The 20,663-nt window shown below is 31.9% G+C and overlaps 1 protein-coding gene across 1 annotated transcript; it reads left to right on the forward strand.

Annotated features, from left to right (window-relative positions):
• Positions 1-9: 9 nt before the first annotated feature.
• LOC130446951 (5'-3' exoribonuclease 2 homolog) lies at positions 10-20,191 on the forward strand. Its single transcript, XM_056783510.1, has 13 exons — positions 10-218; positions 302-805; positions 864-1,095; positions 1,628-1,935; positions 1,997-2,209; positions 4,207-4,363; positions 5,702-5,858; positions 5,945-6,113; positions 6,171-6,260; positions 7,775-8,106; positions 9,541-9,759; positions 10,792-10,907; positions 19,899-20,191. Exons 1-13 carry the CDS (start codon positions 144-146, stop codon positions 20,135-20,137), a joined length of 2,811 nt encoding a protein of 936 aa, XP_056639488.1. The 5' UTR covers positions 10-143; the 3' UTR covers positions 20,138-20,191.
• Positions 20,192-20,663: the final 472 nt, after the last annotated feature.

The raw sequence follows: 20,663 nt of genomic DNA on the forward strand, positions 1-20,663 counted from the left end.
TATACAATTATACAAACCAAGCCTATATTCAAGCTAGTGACCATTGTTTGTATTAGTGTCACTCATGAAATATTTTTAATAACTATGAATTTCAAGTTTTAACAAAATTAAAATAAGGATTTGATAACTTTTATTCACTAATCATGGGTGTACCAGCATTCTTTCGTTGGTTAAGCAGAAAATATCCTTCCGTAATTGTTGAATGTGTGGAACATAAAGTAAGGTTAAATTATCAATACTATTCAAACAAGATTTTTAATAAAATTATAGACCCGGTTAAAGTTTCATATTAATATTTCAGCCCGTAGATGTAAATGGAGTTCGTATACCAGTAAAATCAGAAGAACCAAATCCAAATGGAATCGAATTTGATAACTTGTACTTAGATATGAATGGTATTATACATCCATGTACTCATCCAGAGAATAAACCGGCTCCAAAAAATGAAGATGAAATGATGGTAGCAATTTTTGAGTGTATAGATAGATTATTCAGAATCGTAAGACCAAGGAAGTTGTTGTACATGGCTATAGATGGAGTTGCACCAAGAGCAAAAATGAACCAACAAAGATCAAGACGTTTTAGGGCTTCTAAAGAAACAGTCGAAAAGATACAAGAAATTAAGAGAATCAGGGCTGAACTGCTTCTCAAGGGATGTGTTTTACCTTCTGAAAAACCCAAGGAAGAACATTTTGATTCAAATTGTATTACTCCTGGTACACCTTTTATGGCTAGATTATCTGAGTGTTTGCATTACTACATTCTTGAAAGATTGAACAACGATCCTGGGTGGCAAGGAATAAAGGTAATTATTTATTCTATATAATTTCATTTATTTTATAAAGTCTATTTATCGTTTTTAGGTTATCCTATCTGATGCTAATGTTCCAGGTGAGGGTGAACACAAAATTATGGACTACATAAGGAAACAGAGGTCACAACCAGATCATGATCCTAATACTCAACATTGTCTATGTGGAGCAGATGCTGATTTGATTATGTTGGGCTTAGCAACACATGAACCTAATTTCACAATTATTAGAGAAGAATTCAAGCCCAATCAGCCTAGACCATGTGATATTTGTGGTCAAGTGGGTAAGTTAATTCATATTATCTATTTAGATATTTAAATTGGTGTGATATCTAATCATTTTAAATATGATTTTAATAATTAAAAACTGTATTAACATATCAACTGGTAAATGCAATAGTCGTAAAACATAAAATGAGAAAATTAAATCTTGCATTGATCATAATTTCAGTGCAACACATGCTTTTGTTAATGAAATGCTTAGTTTTCAATTTATGACTGAATCCTCTAAGGCCCTTTTTTAATCCCTTTCTGAGAAATCTTCATTTTCAAACATATTTAGTTGATTGCTTTATTACCTTGGTTTTTTCCAATTAAAGTTAAAGAAGATGGTCATTTGAACTAATATCTACAATTACTAACTAATAGTTAGCATATTTTCGTTCTTACTCTGCCCCTATGATTCCCTTCTAGTAATAAATCATAATGAAAAAATAAAAATAAAAAATTACTGATAACCAGGAAGGAAGAATTCACATCAAAACTTCATTTGACAAGTGATAAATTGATTTTAAACTTTGTATAATTTTGTTTTAGGTCATGAAATGAAAGATTGTGTAGGTGGGTGTAGATCAGAACATGATAAGCCTGCTGATGTTGCATTTGGCTCTGAAACAAATTTTATTTTTGTACGACTAAATGTATTAAAAGAATATTTGGAAAGAGAACTTCAAATGCCAAATTTACCTTTCAAGTATGAATTTGAAAGAGTATTAGATGATTGGGTTTTCATGTGTTTTTTTGTTGGTAATGATTTTCTACCTCATTTACCCAGCCTGGAGATTAGAGAAGGAGCAATTGACAGATTAGTGGGATTATACAAGAATTGTGTATATAAAACAGGTGTAAGTTATATCATTGATTTAAAGAATAATAATTATAATAAATATATTTTCTTTTTTTCAGGGTTATTTGACAGATAGTGGCGAGGTGAACTTGGAAAGAGTTCAAATGATTATGCTGGAACTGGGGAAAATGGAAGATGAGATCTTTAAAAATCGTCAACAAAATGAGCTTAAATTTAAGGCTAGAGAAAAGGCAAAAAAGAGAAGATTGGATGGTTTTAATGAACACAGACCAAATTGGAGTTTGGTAAAAGACACCCAGTTTGAACCAAAAGTGATTAATTTTTATATAGTTTCATGTTTCTACATTGCCAGTAGAATTGTTTGATTGATATATTTTCATATTATAAAAATTCTATGTTGAATACAACAGCTGTAAAACATTTTTTTCTGTTGATTACTACTTATCATAAATTTAACTAAAAATATTAATTAATGTTCTATTTCAAAACCAGCAGCAATTTGGTCCTTTTTGAACTTAGACAGTGAAATCCAGGCAGAAACAGTTACTTTGTCATCAGTTTAATTTATATTATAAAATTTGGTAATTTATTTTAAAATTTTTCTCTTTCCATTTGATCATACAAACTACCGAATTTATTGAAACATGTCTTTTTGCACATTTACATTTTCTTTGGTATCCAAATTGCCTTGAAGGTTATATAGTGCAACAAACTCTGAAAGTACTAATTAATAAAATCAAAGTTACCCTCATGGGGCTATCATGCCATTAAGGTATACCAGACAATGGAAAAGCAGACTGCCTTGCCAAAAAGGAACATCAAGTCTATATTTTGGAGCAGAGCTCTACTGTGGCTGCATGAGATGTCACATCAACAACAAACTAAATAGATGGCTAAACAATTAAATGGAGTTTTACTGAAGAAACACTACAAGCCTAAAACAAAAAGATTCATAACGATATTAAATTGAGGAACTTATCGAGACGCCAAGAAATGATATTTAACTGGTTGTCAGTCTTCCAATAAGTCTTGCTATATCAAATATATAGGCAAGTCAGAGGATGACAATTGTAAATTCTGGGATCAAGCCGATTTCAGCAAAAGATTTAGACAAACTAGTAGCCCTAAAACCTTGAGAAGTGGAAAAGATTCAGAAGAATTCAGAAAAATAGGGTCCTTTTGGAGCAATCTTCGTATTTTAGTTATATGTGCAGACAAGTTGAAAAGACAAAACCACTTCTCAAAATCATCATCATCATTGTGTAGAAGGCATGTTCAGTTCCAGTTTCTCTGCAGTAGTTCCTGCGAGGTTGATTGTCAACTGTTCTGCCATTGTTTTGGTGGTTGTCCAACAGGTCTTCTTCCGTTAGGGATGTTGTTATGTACGATTTTTGCTATTCTATCTGTGGTCATTCTGTTGACATGCTGGTTCCATTCTCTTCTTCTTTTTCTCACCCATCTGACAATGTCGTCTGTTTCGCAGTCTCATTCTCAAAATCCAAATTTATAATATTTAATCACCGCTCTTCTAGGACGTCTCCTACAATATGCTATAATCATAAACTACCATTAAGTACCTGGGTATCATGTGTTGGTTGAAGGTGAGGGGCCTCCAATCTGTGGGAATTTAATGAAACCATATCTTTAAAATCACTGGTGTATTTTTAATTTACCTATTTAATAACAACTTATAGCGACTTATTACGAGTACTGATCATATATGATGTACATTACTTGATCTAATGTATTATTACAAGGTTTTGTTATTTAGTAGCGTCGCGCTTCTAACGGGACGTGTCTTTTAATTGCCTTGAATTACACGTTTTTGCATTAATCGTGGCTTACAATTAACCTTATTAATTTTTAATGACCTGGTCACCTAAACAAATAATTTGTATTTGTATAAAAAGAAAAAATGTCATTGTAACACATTTCACCAGATTAATACTTAAAAACGGAGTATAAATACATCCACAGCATGCCCTGTCTTCAATGTTATAATATGATGATTTTATATTTTTAACTTTGAACTAAACGATTTATTAAAGCTGCATCAACCAACCAAGAAATTTGTTGAAAGAAATGAAAATAAGCTGCGGATTACAATTATTTTAACATTGAAAGAGCTAAAGAGCATCTACACATAATTTTAGAAAAATAGATTTACTATAAATTATTTTATGATGTGTGTTTCTTAAAAAAATTGTTGAAATGTGTAATTTTGCAGTCGAAAGATCTCTGTTGATACCCTATTGGATTGAATTACCACTCCAATAAATACATTAATGGTAATAATCTTTTTTCGTAGGCTATTGGGAAGGAATCGTCTGTTACAAATGCTAGACATGAAGCTTTCAATATTCGTAAAGCAGGAATGCATTCCCAGTCTAAAGTTGAAACGCAACTTCAAACCACGAATGCTAAAACAGCACTAGAATCGATGTTCAGACCCGCGGGGAGTTCCAGTAAGTTTTATGATTTCAGGTTGCTAATTTTATTCTATGGAAAAAATAAAATGGTACAGTTGTAGGTAATAGAGATATTAACAACTTTTGTATTAACACTTTTTCATCTAACCTCAAAACTTATGTGAAATGTCAAAAAACCAAGTTTTTGATTTTTTATTTTTATCTTTCATGAAAAACTTTTTTCACGAAATTTGGTAAAAAGTTTCTTTTCTGTGTTCGAAATGTACTGTAATTTATTTTATTGGAAACATTGATTTTTTAACCTTATGTTGACTTAATATTGAAAAAGCACCATAATTTCTTCTGTCAAAATATGAGCTTTTTTGTTCGTTGAAATCTCTACGTTCTAATGGCGTAAAAGAATATCACCATCACCATGGTCAATTTTCTCAGAAGAGGCAAAAAACCAAAAAAAAAACATCCAAAAATTTTTTTAATCATTGTGTTCAATTTTTTGATATTGGTTAAAATTTTAGACTCTAATTACTTATGTTTATGAATGTTATATGGAATCTCACATTTTTCGTGTAATTGAGATGTAAAATTTTGATGAATAACTAAATATTGTACAAACGTTAAAAACAAATGTCGGATTCGACTTTTTTTCATTTTTTTGCCTTTTCTGAGAGGATTTAACATGGTGATGAAAATATTTGTTTTCACCATCAGAAAATAGAGATTTCAACGAACAAAAAACTTACCTCACTAAATTTTTTAGAAAAGCTGATATTTTGACCGGAGAATTTTTGATGGCTTTGATATCAAGTCAAAATATAGGGAAAAATTGAATATTTCAAATCAAATAAATTACAGTATATTTGGGATATAAAAAGGTAACTTTTCATCAAATTTCTTGAAAAAAAAAAAGTTTTTTGTGAAAGATGAAAAGAAAAAGAGTTAAAACTTGCTTTGTTGACTTTTTTACATGAATTTCGAAGTTGTATAAAAAAGTGTGGATACAAAAGTTGTAGATCTTTTTATTACTTACAACTTTGTCATTTCACTTTTTTCTATTGGACTTGTAGTTTTGCCGAAAATCCAGATAAACCGTTTTTACCCTTAAAAACTCACCCCCTTCTCCTTCCCGACCTCAAATCACCCGTAAATTATTTTTCCTTTCATTTTTCAATATTTTCCTATGGTCTAGTTGGGATCAACACTGTTTAGTTTTTAATGGAATTTTCTTGAAATTCATCTTGGAAAGCTTAAATTTGGTGTTTAATGTATATGATTTTATTGATTTATACACAAGTTAAATATGATTAGAAAAAAACCTACTTATAAAATACTAAATAAAAATTAGTCTTCAAGATTTGTTTCTATAATTCATTACAGATGATGATAATCATCGTCAAGGACAGAAAAGGCCACTAGAAAACGACGATTCTGATGATGATCAAGCTCACGACGAAGTCAGATTATGGGAAGACGGATTCAAAGACAGATATTACGAGTCCAAATTTGATGTTAAGCCAGATGAACTAGAATTTAGGTTATACGTTAACATTAATAATAATCCATCATTTATATATAAATTACCCAAATTTAAATTAATTCCTATTTTGCTTATTTATTTAGGTATTCAGTTGCGCTGCATTACGTCAGAGGATTGTGTTGGGTTCTCAAATATTATTACCAAGGTTGCGCTTCATGGAAATGGTATTTTCCTTACCATTACGCTCCATTTGCTTCGGATTTCTGTAACATAGCGGGACTAAGTACTGATTTTGAAAAAAATACCAAACCAGTACGTCAGACTTGTTTTTTCTGTTGAAGCAATTTTAACGCATACATTTTTTTTCAGTTCAATCCTCTGGAACAACTTATGGGTGTTTTTCCAGCTGCTAGTAGCCAACACGTTCCTGAACCTTGGGCAGAGCTAATGTCAGATCCTGTAAGTGTTTTATTTTCTACCTGTTATACGAAATTGATGTTTCTAATCAATATATTAAATACACTCCCTAACAATGTTACAATTTTTATTTCTTCGACTGTCTGTTGGCAACTTTGGACTCCGGTTAGCTTAAAGTGAAGACGGATGTGATTCACTAAAATTATATGTTGAAAAAGAAGAAAGCCTAAACTTATGTTTGATTTAATCTTGTAAACCAGAAAATGGGGAGAAAAAGATAAGAAATAAACATGTAATAAAATATTGGTACAAATTTCCAAAAAAAAAGGAAATATAATACCAACAAAATAATTCAAACAAATATAAAGAAAACTACAAATAATGAAATTTAAGTAGTGATCTTTAGGGGGAGTACTGAGATAATTAAAATAAAAAAATATAAGTACAAAAATGTAATGCAAAAAAACAAAAAAAATTATCAAAATGGCTAATGCGGTTTTTTATATTCTCACTATTTTGAATGCGAGAAATTTTGAGTATTTTAATTGGAAAAAAGATATTTAAAACTGTTTACTTCAAATAATATACAAAATTAACCTGGTAACGTCTCTGGCAATAGCAATATCCATCAGGAAAAAGCAGATTATACGATAGTTAAGACTCCGGGTAACTTTCTAAGTACTACTTCTACTTTCTGGCAAGTTTTTCAGATTGATGACCACTTCTACTTTTTGATTGGTCCATCAAATTGAGTTTTCCTTAATTAGACGTATGGTACGGCAGAAAGAAAAGTCATTTTTATACAAATCCGTAACAGCAGTTCATCGATTGGAAGTCTCTACTAGGACTACACTGAATAACTATATCAAAACTAAAAAAAAAATAATTACCTCGAGTCTAATCCCTTTATCAGGATGGCTTAAAAGAGCTCATTCTGGTAACACCACAATGCACAGATATAATTTTATTAAATAAGACCTTCTTCTTCGACAACTCGGATGGAACAGAGCATTTTACCAACTCTTACAACCTTCTTTCGACGAAAAACTTCTAACTTCAAAAATAAGCATTTTGCTTAATCTAAGACCTCACTATGAACTAACCACCAAACACAGAAAGCAAACTGTACGTTTAGTACTGCTAATGAACCAAGAGGTGGCGCTGATCTGGTTGATCTATGGGTCTTATTAATTGGTTTCTAGTTTACCTTCACTCTCTTAAGACGACAACTTGATTACGAAACGGGCGTCAGATGGTGTAATTGTGAATGTAGCTGTAGTGGTAGTGTAAGCAGTGTGTTCAGTATGAATATTACCAGAAATTCCAACACAAGACCTTATAGAAGGTTGCATATAAGTAGGATCCGAAATATATCTAAAAAATTTAGTCCAATATGTCTGTACAATGGAAAGGGAGTCTAACAACAAATAATAAAACTGTAAAAGAAGTATACATATTGTGCTTTGGTCAATAATTATATAAATTAATAGTTTTAAATAAATTAATTATTTTGTTAATTCGTTTCTCAAATTTTACTAAACTGTTTTATATTTTAGGATTCTGCTATAATCGATTTCTACCCAGTGGACTTCAAAATCGATTTGAATGGTAAAAAATTCGCTTGGCAAGGAGTTGCTCTTTTACCCTTTGTAGACGAAACCAGATTATTCAAAGCTTTAGAGCCATATTATAAAAAGTTATCCCCTGCAGAAATTAAAAGAAATATTCGAGGTGATGATAAATTGTATGTTTCTCCTAAAAATAAAGGATATGACGTTATGATTAATTTATATAAACAGAAAGTAGACGAAAACGCCGAATGTGCTATTTCAATAGACGGAATGAGAGGAACTGTACTGATTTCAGAAATAAATATATCGATTGGAGGGTGAGTTATCGAATTGACAGTTTTTACGCCTAATCAAGCTTTGCAAATTGGACTTTATCTTCTTCAGGGACTGAAGGTTTTATACTAAGTTTTCTCCTGCGAAAATTAATTCCAGCAGGAAAACCTCCTAAACGGGAATCTTCACATTTATTCCTTTACTACTAAACTATAGAGTGGGCTGTAGGGAATTGGCTCTTCTTCCTTAGCAATTAGCAATTTTAATGCTTTCAAATGCATCCAACAATTTATTATTGGATTAATTTTTTAACAATTTTACATTATTAATATTTATGTCATGATTATGACTCGATTTTCCGGTCCGTCCATATTTTAAATGAGCTATGTGCTCTTTAAACTGAACATTAAAGGATCTCTTAGTCTGCCTAATATACTTTACGTCACAATCACCACAGCTAATTTTATATATACTACTCTTCTCCAAGTTTGGATTTTTATCATTAGGATTGCTCAACAATTGTTTTAATGCAAGTTAAAACCCACTGTATTAAATATTCCACTATCGGTTATTGAAATGCGTCTTAGATGGTGTACTTTTAAGTATCGATTGTAATGTTATAAGCAACATGTTTTTAGAAATAATAAATCCAACAAAAACATACTATATACACTGCCGTGATGATTCATTACTTTCAAAAAAAGTTTTAAAGTGTTAAAAGCAAATATAAAAATAATTAAAACAAATATTTTTCTAAAAAATATTAATAAAGATGAACGAATTAGATTAATTTCTGATTACCATTTTGAAACTCATAATGGTATCACAGAAACTGTTGAACATATACAATCTGTGTAGAAAGAAAATGCTTCTAGATGAAAGTGTTTCAGAAGAAGGATGAAATTGGCTAGATTATTCCAAAAATTTGCTTGGGAACATCCTACTCTTTCTCACTGGCGTTCTTAATGCGCACACTGCTTCAGGAAATACCTGATAAGGTTGGGTCTAGCAGCGTACCAGAATTCTAGAATGAATAAACCTTGAAGATATCTCAGATACTTTATTAGAAGTATAATTATGGAACTGGAAGATGAATTGTGGCAAATGATATGAAGCACGATAGACAATAAGGTCTCAGGGCTAGATAACCTCATTTACTACCAATCTAGTATCGTGCTTGTGCATAATGTAGAATATTTTCCATAGTTTCAAGAAAAATTCTCAATTTTAGTGTGAATTATAGTTGACAGTAGTAAATTAAACAAAAAAATAATCTTTTATCTCACTGATGTTGTTCACATCTGATCTACAATTTCTGTTATGTGGTTTGACTTCAGAACATCAACTCTATAAAACCAACTTCTACGTAATTAAAGTTGTCAAAGTTTAGCTGGAAACAAAAAAAAATGAAAATTATCTTTCGAAACTATAATTTTGTATGATATATATTTTTATAAAAATTGTTCTTTCTATTTCAGTTGTTTCGAATCACCTGTTACTGATTTGGAACCTATAACTGACAACACCGTTTGCACTGTTAGATTTCGGGATCCTAAATATGCCGAAGGTTTCATATTTCCAGCAAGAAGATTGAAAGGTGCCAAAGATCCTCCTAGAGTATTAAAACCGGGTGATCTCAGTCGGGAAGAAAGTAGGCAATATCGACCAACGATTGGAATGGTACCTTCTAACACCAGGTAATAATAAAGATATTTATGTATTTGGTTATTTTGCTTATTATTACAAATGTTTGTTCTTGGTAGCTGCACTGGAACTGTACTGAACTGGACCAGTGCAGGCAAGTTCATGAGTGTATAGAATTAGTTTAATTGGATACAAAGAACAATATAATGCAGAGAGTAATGGAGCATTTGTTGATTGTTGAATTTGAGGTTATTTGATGTGATTCAGGCCTTGTAGTATTACCAATAATGGAAAATGATTTAACACTTTTTGATATTATACATTCATCCGAAGACAAAGATGTAGTGCCATCGTTTCCAGATTACACTTATTGCACTGCACTGGCTAAACTGACTCTAGACCCAGTGCAAGTACTACAGTGAACTGGGTGAACTAGTTCTCTTGCACTGATAACAATTTAATTACTTTTTTTGTTCATTTCCATTAAACTGTTGGTTTATTGGTTAATTATTTTTAATTATGTGTCTTTTCTAGTACCGAATTCTATTCATTTATCTTTCCTTCATTCTTATCATTCTTTCCTTTCAACTCTTCTTGCATTGTATGGGGATTGAGGTCTCTCTTATGTCTATATTTGTGTTTTTGACTTTCTTTGTCAATTCTTTTTATTTTTTTATTTATCAATTCATTTTCACTCTTATCATTTATAACAGTTCAACTACTTCTTCTGTCCATTTTTTTTCAACTGTTGGCTAGAAGTTTAGAGTTCTCCTGTACATTCAGTGTCTTCTGTTATTACTATCCTGGTTTATTCTTTTTAATTATGTCTCTCTTCTAGTACTGATTTGTATTTTTCTATCTATTCATTTCTTCCATTTATTCTTTCGGTTTATACTAATTTAACTGTTTCTTGTTATTTTTTTCTTGTACTTCCAAGTCTTTTCCTGCTATCCTTCTTATAGTCCAATTTTCTGCTTCATATGATATCCTTGATACTCTATATCCGTATTTTAGTATTTTGTGTTCCAATATTATTTTATTTAGGTAGCAAATTTTTGTTAAACACCTTCTGTTTTTCGTTTCAGAGCTACTTTGGACATTTCTGGACATAGGACTGTTTCTCATTACGTGCCTTATAATCCTGGTAGGTACGGAAATGTCGCGCCTCCTTCTAACATGGATAGAAGAAATAACTATAATGGTAAGTACTAATAATTGCATTCGAATTTTAGTTACCTTCTGTTTATTTCACTCTCAAATTTTTCATTTCTTGTTCTAGTTAGTATCTGTCCGTTTACAACTTTTATTATTATCTTATAAACACTACTAACTGTCATGTCATTTTAATGTCAAAACTGATAATATTCCATCTAACAAAAGTTATAAGGACATGTATTAATTTTCATTTTAATCCTTTTCAAGCGTCCGGTCAATCGGTTATCAAACCCTAGATTTGGGCGCGTATGTCGTTGACGTGTTTTGACGAGGGACGGAAACGACGATGGGCGTTCCGACGTCCTTCCGCTGTCGCTTGTTTGTTTTAATAGTTGATTGAGAACACGCGTACGCCGATGGCACGTGACCTTTGGCTCTTAAGCTCTTTGTAGTGTGTTTATTTGATTGCAATTATTAGAAAATGGAGTTTTATGTGAAGGTTAAGTTTGACGTAACCAGAAAAAGAATTTTCTTCCGCTAATTCAACAATTTACTTTAGTCATCTACCTAACCTAACTTAAAAAATCCATTGGAAGGTAAACTACATACATACATACAAACGGTAATTTGGTTTATACTTTTTAGCTCATTTTGTTATAATAATAGAAATTAAAAACTAAACTGCATCACTTGTGCTTCCTCAATCGTTTAAGGAGTTGTGATTTCAACTTGTAGAGGTTGTAATATGTGTAACTACTTTGTAAGAAACTATTTATTATACAAGAAAATAATTTGGTTTAAATAATTCGACTACTGTACTCGAAGAATGCCAAACTATTTTAAGAACCTCGTATCTATTTACAAACCGCTTTAAATACCAAAATCCTGTTGTGCACAAAAGCTATAAATAATTATATTTATGGTCGTTAGAATCGCATCAACACAAAATGAAAGTAAGTAATTTGATTCGTCAATGGAACTTCAAGCGGCACTTGGAATCGCTTAACTATGACGTCGGTTCCCATTAGGAGCGGTCAGTGTACAATAAATCTTAACGAATACAATAATAAAGTGAAATTAGATAGGTGAATTTATGATTCTTCATAGTCACATTAATATATAAGACAAAAATTAAGTAATCGGAGACTATACGTTAATGGAAGGTAAAATAAGAGACATTTTGTATCATTTAACTAGATGATTAACATACCCATTTTTCTATTGTCTTAATAGTTTGGAATTACCTTTTTATAATTAATGATGACACATAATATTGGTTCATAATTACGATATAGTTTACCTACGTAGACAGTAAATTGCAATATCACCAAAACATAGGTGACCTGGTTATAAATAATTAACAGTTAGTGTACAGGGTGTATACATAGATATAGATATAAAAGAATAAAATAATTGACTTGAAGGGCACCACAGTTGTATCTATATCTTGGTTACATTCGTGCAATGTTGCCTAATTTTAAATTATGTTATAAAAGATGTCTCGGGCTCTGGCTAAGACTTCTCCGGTACCAATTTATGTCAACTTCAATATTTGAAGAATGCGCAATTGGATTGGCGAGTACCAGATTATCGGTGACAATCTACTGTCCATCGGAGGTTTGTTAAGAATTTGTGGCTCAGATCATGTTCTCATATTTTGCTCCAAAATTGAACATGAATGATAAAAGGAAAAACTATGAATATGAATATCACCGGGAATTTTAATTTAGTAACCATTAGAAAGTTAAGTACCTATAAATGAGGTTATACTTAGTCGGTTGAAAAATATTTTCATAATTTTGGCTTTTTCAGGGAAATATTTTTTCCTATGTCTCCAAAAAGAATTACATATTTTTTTTATCTAATTCAAATTCCAACTTCTATACTTACTTATTTTGATTGGCTTTGAAATTGGGTTATTTATTTTTTTTAAATTTAACGACTGGAATTTATCCATGCAGGGCAGTGTCTCGAGATATTTTTTATGTAAAAAAAGGAAGGAAAGCTAAAAATTACCAGTCAAATAACTGCAAATCGTTAGATGGATCCCAATCGTCTCTCAACGAACAACTGCTCCGGCTAAATAGGCGCGAAATCAAACTAGTGACCGGATACTGCCATCTCAGACGTCACCTTCACACCATGGGTATCACGGATGATCCGGAGTGCCGGGAGTGCCGCTGGTGCATGGAGGAAGACGAAACTGCAGACCACGTTATCGTTTAAACACCTGGGAAAACCCCACAACCTGCCTAACGACATCAAAAGGTTCATGCCAAAGCACCTGATCTGCTTCTCAAAGGACATCGAACTTTGGTAACGCCAAGTGGGGCTCGACGGGTCTACCTGAAGGCATATGTGTTCACCGGCTTCAACGGCCGCCCACACCCATAAACTACGAATCATTTGAAAGATTTGGGTCACTTTCTTGAGATATATTTTCGGTTTGATTGAAAAAAAATTACGGTCTGTTGTTTGGTGACAAGTTTGGGTACTGGATAGTGTATTTGAACTCGATTGTGACGCATTTTGTTTGAATCAAACAAAAATAACAATCACTTATTTGATCTTTTGGTTACCTCCAAATAATTGGTATACCAAAAGGCAAATGTCTTGTTTAGCCCAAACTAATAGGAGTCTCACACAAGATATACGTGGAATCCTGGATTTATCTTGGTGGAGCTCAATAGTCTAAATAACAATTTTCAACTGATGGCGTAAATTTTCGACGCTGAGAGTTAATTAAGTTAATTCTCCAAACACATATAACAAAAACTGTCCGGATTATTAGAACACGGCATATTTACAATGTAACAAACCTAATTTATTATTCAAACAAAACTAATATACAAAAAAACTGGTTGTGATAGAATTAAATAACTCAATTCACCAACTTGCTTTTTAAAAACAATTTAATTAGCAAACTGAGGATTTGATTTAATTTAAATTTACAATTGGTTACACTAATCTGATTGGCGTACCTACTAGACGAATATCAATTATATATTAGTTTTTATCTTATACAATAATAATTACAAAATTAGATAAATATATTTATGGTTCATTATAGTCGCATTAATAATAATTAAATAATAAATAATGATACGTTAATGGGGATGAGTTGACAATCTATAAAATTGATAGAAATATGAAATACAGACAATTTATAGTAATGATAAATTTAATGGCGCGCCTCTGTGGTAAGGGTTGTTTTGAATTACTCAACTATAGAAACGAAATATTATTTGAATGGGGGTGAATCAAAACAAATAAAAATCGTTATATCCTAGTTTGTGTGACAAAAACAGTGTTTAACAGTGTAATCGAATTATATTGATAAATGTTTTGAGGAAACTAAGGATGTGTAAAAAACGTTTTGTTCTTATTATATATTTGGTATAATAATTATTATATTGCTAATAATCATTCGGTTACCCATTGAACACAAATTGATCGAGTTTCAATTGAAATTTGCAAGTGACTTTATTCGAAAATTGAATGGTTTCCTGCGGATACCTGAGTTTTCTACTACAAAGGATTTTCAATCAAGGACGGACCGAGTTCGACAATAGAAAGATAACTAGGGAACTGGACACGAAGCAAGATTCAATTTACAATAGAAATTCAAAAACAGGGTGGTTCGGTAGTGGTTGGTGTCAAATACAGACTTACACGGTCGTCGAAGGGGTGTTTAGATTATTAGCATCCATTTTTTTTGAATTCAAATAATTGTTTTAATAGGTAGCTAATCAATATATTACACACCTTATCGCAAAATGTGCAAAATGTATTTATTGCGTAAATATTCAACGATACCACGTTTCCAATATTTCTCTGGTTAGTCTTTTGCTGTTACAATGCATTCCTCTGCTGTTTGTGTTAACTGACTTGCTTACCCGAGCCTGGCCAAATCCATTTTTTCTTCTCTATTGTCTATGTATTCTATCGGCATCTTGTCCATTTTTGCGCTGTTCCAACGATCCATTTTCTCTATGTTGAGCTACCGCTGAATTTATTTTTTCTAATCGTTACCGCTTGTGGACATCGCTCCCATTAGCAATCTTCTCCTGTCGCTTCAATAAACGTCATTTTCTTTGTGTAGTAGTTGTTCTCACGATTATAGGACAAAAACTTTTTATCCCCCCAGAGGTCAATTTTAGAGGGATAACAGCTTCAGTACAACAGGTTTCGTTCTGGTAATCTGAAATGCTTATACACCCAGCCTTCACTTTGGCATTGGGTCATCTAATGTCCAACCAATCAGACATAAACCACATTGATAATAAACGGAACGAAGTTTTTTCAATTACGATACTCGTCAAGACGAATCGAAGGAACCCGAACTCGAGGGGGTTGCTGTAATTTCCAAGTCCAGCTCCATCATCAAATCATCTCTATGTTATAATAATATTGCATTGTCATTTCACCCCAATCGGAAGCCGGGAAGTGAATCAAATTTAACTTGCAAGATTTGATTCCAGTCAACGGGACAAGTGGAACTAAATTAAAGGCTAATATAAATAAATATTCATAATTGGATATGACTTTATTTATCTTTTAAATATTCTACATTAAGATCAATACACTTGCATCCGTTTGATCCAATTGTCGAAACAGTTTTTCCATTCCAATTGAGGTGTCTCCAAAATATGTGATTTGAATGCCTCAACTACTTCTTCAGGTGTAGAAAAACGTTGACCTCGAAATTTGGGGGCTGTACGGCGGATCACCCATCAATTCAATGTTTTGACTGTTCAAACACGGTTTCTTTAAACTGATGTATATATAGAACCACGATTTGTTGCCTGTCACGATCTTTTAGACGTATTTGAAACGCCGCGATTGAATTTTCCCAGAATATCTTTGCACCGTTCGACACGAGCTTTTTTTGAACGATTGTCATATTATTCGGTATCTAAATCTTTTTGAGAGCCGAATGTTCATGCAATATTCAGTGTTTGCGAGTGGATATAATGCCCAAATAAGGCTCAATCTCACGGTATGTCAAATGTCATACAACAGCCGATTTTGGATGAACTTTACGAAATTTATCCTGTAGCGAAGTGCGACCGCGATTGAATTAGGAAAACCAGCGAAACACGGTGACTCGAGATGGTGCTTCATCACCAAAAGTCGAAGCGAGTTGATGGACATACTGCTGTTGGTTTAATCCACGTCGAAAATCATCGCACGAAAATGTTCGCGATTTCATCCATTTTTTGACCCAAATGAATATTTCAAGTTTATGTAAACAATTCAAATAGCACTCGTAAGACAACACGTTTTGAGTACGTTCACCATTAAAAATCTCAAACTTTATGTTAGATATGATACATTAACACCAGTGTTGCCATATTTAAAAACTTAAGTCACATATCTCGTAACTTAATTGGTTTTGTGTCATTTTTATTGAAAGTCTAGAGCCAAATCTAGTTACTTTTGGTTTGAAAATCTACCAAATGTCAGTCGAATCAGCTAATTCAACGGAGGACTTTTGTAAAACTTTCTCAAATTGTGATGACTAACGTTTAAACATATTTTTTTCTTGATGGAAATTACTTTTAGGTATACTCTAACATATTTTCCGATAAATATTTGAAAATCCGTGTTTTCTGTGATGATTCTCTTTCTTTTTCGATGATTTTCCATTGTTTCGTCACATAATTTTTTTACAACTTTCAAAACTACTTCGAGTAAACATTATTTCATTTTGTTTAATTATTATTTGTTTCTCATCCGTTTAGAATCGTTGTTTAAGTTAGAAATAACGTCCCGAACAATAAAATAAACCATTATCAATGTTGCCAAACTTTACTTCAGTTATAGTTAGAAATAAATTTTGTTTAATAATTGATATCTAGCTATACTTATACAATTGACCATGTTATGTTTTTCTTGAGAAAAAAATTGATTTTGTTACGAAATCATCAAGAACTTGATGCATTTTTGTTTTTCATTTTCTTCGGGATACTTAAAAATGTAAGTCAGTTCTCACCTATGTTTTTATAATTTGATCAAAATTTTCCCCTTTCGATTCGATAAATTATTCACATATATATATATATATATATAACATCATTCGTGACAAGTGCAGGTTATACAATCATCAATTCAATAGTTTCGACACCAGTATCGCTATAATCGCATTAAAATCACGATCCCTCGTTTCCCGCCTACCGTTTTATTGTCGTCGGGAAAAATCGAAGGAAGTCCGCGAGCTCGAACTAACAACAATTTTGTCGCGCATTGTTCGTTTGTTTGTGGGTGTGACGTTACAATGACGGCGTGACAGCGTTTCGCCGCCGGCAGCGACGGTCCGCGTAATTGCGGCCTTTGTACGCCCGTCATAGACACTCACACGCCTAATTTCACGATTGACGATTCCTATCTCTTCGTTCTATTTCTCTCTCTCTCTCTCTTTCACACACACACACACACACACGTTTACACACTCTACAGAACATATTTTATATTATATCATCATATTAAATAATAATGATACTAAAATTTAAATTCATTTATTGTCAATATTTGATGGGAATCGTGAAGGTATTAATCATATTTGAAGGCAATTTTCAGTAGTAATAACCCATTGATAATTGTTCGAAAAAATTTCACCGTTATGCTACGAGCTTAGAATATGACAAGCGCCGTCAGATAGCGTGCGGCGGTGTACCCGTAACAATATGGTTAATAATAATAATCATTATTAAGAAGCTTTCGAAATCTGTTATAAAATTTTTTGGCATCTATCAATGTTCATGAAGAAAATTTTTTGCTAATTTAAAAAAAAATACAGAGCAAAGACAATTTATTTAATGGTGCAATTATCAAAATAACAATTAGAAAAGTTAGGTGAAGATCCAGACGTGTTAGTTAATTTGATGTTCTTCGTCAATATTCAAGTAGGGTTTTGTAGAGTTGGCATTCTTGTAACTCGCAGACTTTCTTTCTCTTGTACACCACTTTTGGGCAATCGACTAACCGCGGTCGATCTATTGGTAATTTTTTATTCAAGACAATCGCTTCTGTAGAGGATTTTGTCCTATTTTGGATCGTATTCCTTCCAATGGGCATAGTATCATACCAGTGATCATTTTCTGATTTTCAGTGACGATTTATTCATAGAAATTATCTGTTGATTTCAATATTTCGGCCCCTTTTTGACAATGTTTTGAATAATCTTAGACAAACGTTGGTTTCGTTGTTTTTTATTAAAAATTTGCTTTCACTACTTCATTCTTGAACCACATTGGCAAGTCTTGCTGAATACAGACTTATATTCAACTCGATTTGTTACAGAACTATCGTTATTTGATTCGATACAAAAAAGTCAGTCAAGCAAGCGTCTCCACTTCACCAAGCCAATTCTACCGCGTCTATGAGATAGAATTTCCATTGCAGCTCTTCAGGGGATTTTCATTCCGTGAATTTATCATTTTCCTTAATTCTACGGAACTTGATGGTGTCGAACGTTGTTTCTTGTATAGAATCGGGAGATAGCTCACGATTGTTGTAATACAACAATTTGGATTGGTTTAATAATAAATTCCATTTATTTATATTTTTCTTGCAACAACTCACTTGCTAGGAACGATATGGATTTGACCGTAGTTTCTTTAAACTCTGTACTATCTTCTCATGTTCACAGACCAATCCTTCAAAATCGACGCCAATTCCTCCGCCGTCCCATTTCCATCTAATTTATAGTTATCATCGTCCATAAATGCTTTATGTGCAATTTTTTTCCTGCAAACGGCATTTTTTGATATGTTTGTTTCTTTAATTTCATTAATATTCTCGTCATTATCACGAACAAATCATGACATTTTGAAATATTGAATATTTGAAATGTAACATGATAAAGTGCAAACAGTCCAAGGGATCTGTTTTCCGTATAATGTTGCCTGCAATCAGGTGACTTGAAATTATGTAATTGATATCATTGAATTTCTACTAGAGCAAAAAATTTTCAATGAAAAAGTTATTTTACTGGGAAAAAATTTAAAATTTTTGCCCAAATCTAAGCATAATTGTCAAAATATGGATACATAATTCTCAAATGAATTTTTTCATATAGGAATACTTTCTATTCACTAACATATTTACTTAAAACACTTTCAGTTGATTTAGCATTTGGTTTACTGATCTATCCTGATGTGTTGGGCTTGCCATCAGATTATTTACTGACATTTTAATCATATCTAGAATGTTCAAAATCTTGTAAGCTGCCGTAAACAAATAAAAAGACAATTTTAGAAATTGATTCTTCCATGAAACGGCCAAAACATACTATAAATAATATAAAGAATTTGCCTCCATATAAAAAACCTTAATGTGAATAGTCCTTTAGATAATTGTACCCGCCGAACTTAAGATTTTATTAACATAAATAACAGGACCGGCGTCACGGTCTACGTCTTAACATTTGTAATAATTAGTTACAAAATCCACTATCGAGTTAAGTTGATGTCCATTGTAAAGGAACATACAAAGTGATACAATTAATGGTTGTAATGTGTTAAAAAAAGCAATGGTCATAATAATACCATGGTAGGATATGAATTTCAACATAATAACTGGTATTAAATAATTTAGAAAGTTCTCGGAATGGTTTTAAATCAGATTTTAAAATGATAAATTAGTCAATAATGAACTTTTTGAAACGGTTATTTAGTTAAAATTATTAATTAAAATAATAGGTGAGACTTTGTCCTACTTCTTTATCAAAATATTTCGAAAAAGTTTTGTTTTTCTCTCGTCCATAACTTATATTTTTATTTTCTACGGTTGAACATCGTAAATCCGGTTTTCTAAAACGCGGAATATCTAAACTCCGGACCCATTCGTTCGTATCGTAATTTTTACCTTATATATTTGACACTAGGTGGCGACACCATAGCATACATAAAGATAGCATGAAGAATATGTTTATTAAGTATTTAATCTTTTAATATTTTAACTAAAACCCGAACCAATCCTTTCCCAGTATTCCGGATTTATGATGTTGTACTGTATAAGCGAATTTTTGTGACAGGTTACCAACAGAGGTCGTTCGACAACAGAGGTTCTTATCAACAACATCATCATTCGAGTGGAAACTATCAAAATTTCAATAATCAAAGGAACTATGGAAACAGAGGAGGATATCACGGTAGTGGTGGTTATAATCAAGGAGGAAATTATTCTAATCAACGGGATAGGAATCAATACAGTAGACCTCCTGGTCCATATAGAGACAGATACGAAATGGGAAATAGATATTCCAGAAGATGAATATTTAGAAATTAAAATATTTTTTTATTACAAATAAAATTAAATAAGTGGTGAGTGTTTCAATTTTTTTTAGTGTAGATAATATGACGAATCAACTTACATGATTTTTTTTATCTTGTAAGTTGTAGTATTTTTGAAATGGTATGGTTTGCAAAATATACTAAGATCGGAAATAAAGAAGATTTCGTAAATTTTTTTGTAGTTATAACTAAAATTCGCAAAAACTGTTTTTTATGATGAGAACTGTTCATGACAAAATTTCTAATGAAGAAAAGTGAATTTCCTTTCATCCAGTATAATTCAGCATATAAAATAGAAATAAAGCTCGTGTAGTAGCTCATTCGATCCAGATTACGGCTAGAAGAATATATTTGAAACCGTTAATCCAAAATTATAAACAAATAAATATTAACAAATTTTGAACTATATATATAACAAATCATTTTGGTCATATAGGTATAGTCAATAATCTTATATATTTTTCTTTCTTTCCTCTCATTCCTTTTCTTCAGGTTTTCCCATACTG

Source organism: Diorhabda sublineata, chromosome 7 (assembly GCF_026230105.1).
Source record: "Diorhabda sublineata isolate icDioSubl1.1 chromosome 7, icDioSubl1.1, whole genome shotgun sequence".
Taxonomy (NCBI): Eukaryota; Metazoa; Arthropoda; class Insecta; order Coleoptera; family Chrysomelidae; genus Diorhabda; species Diorhabda sublineata.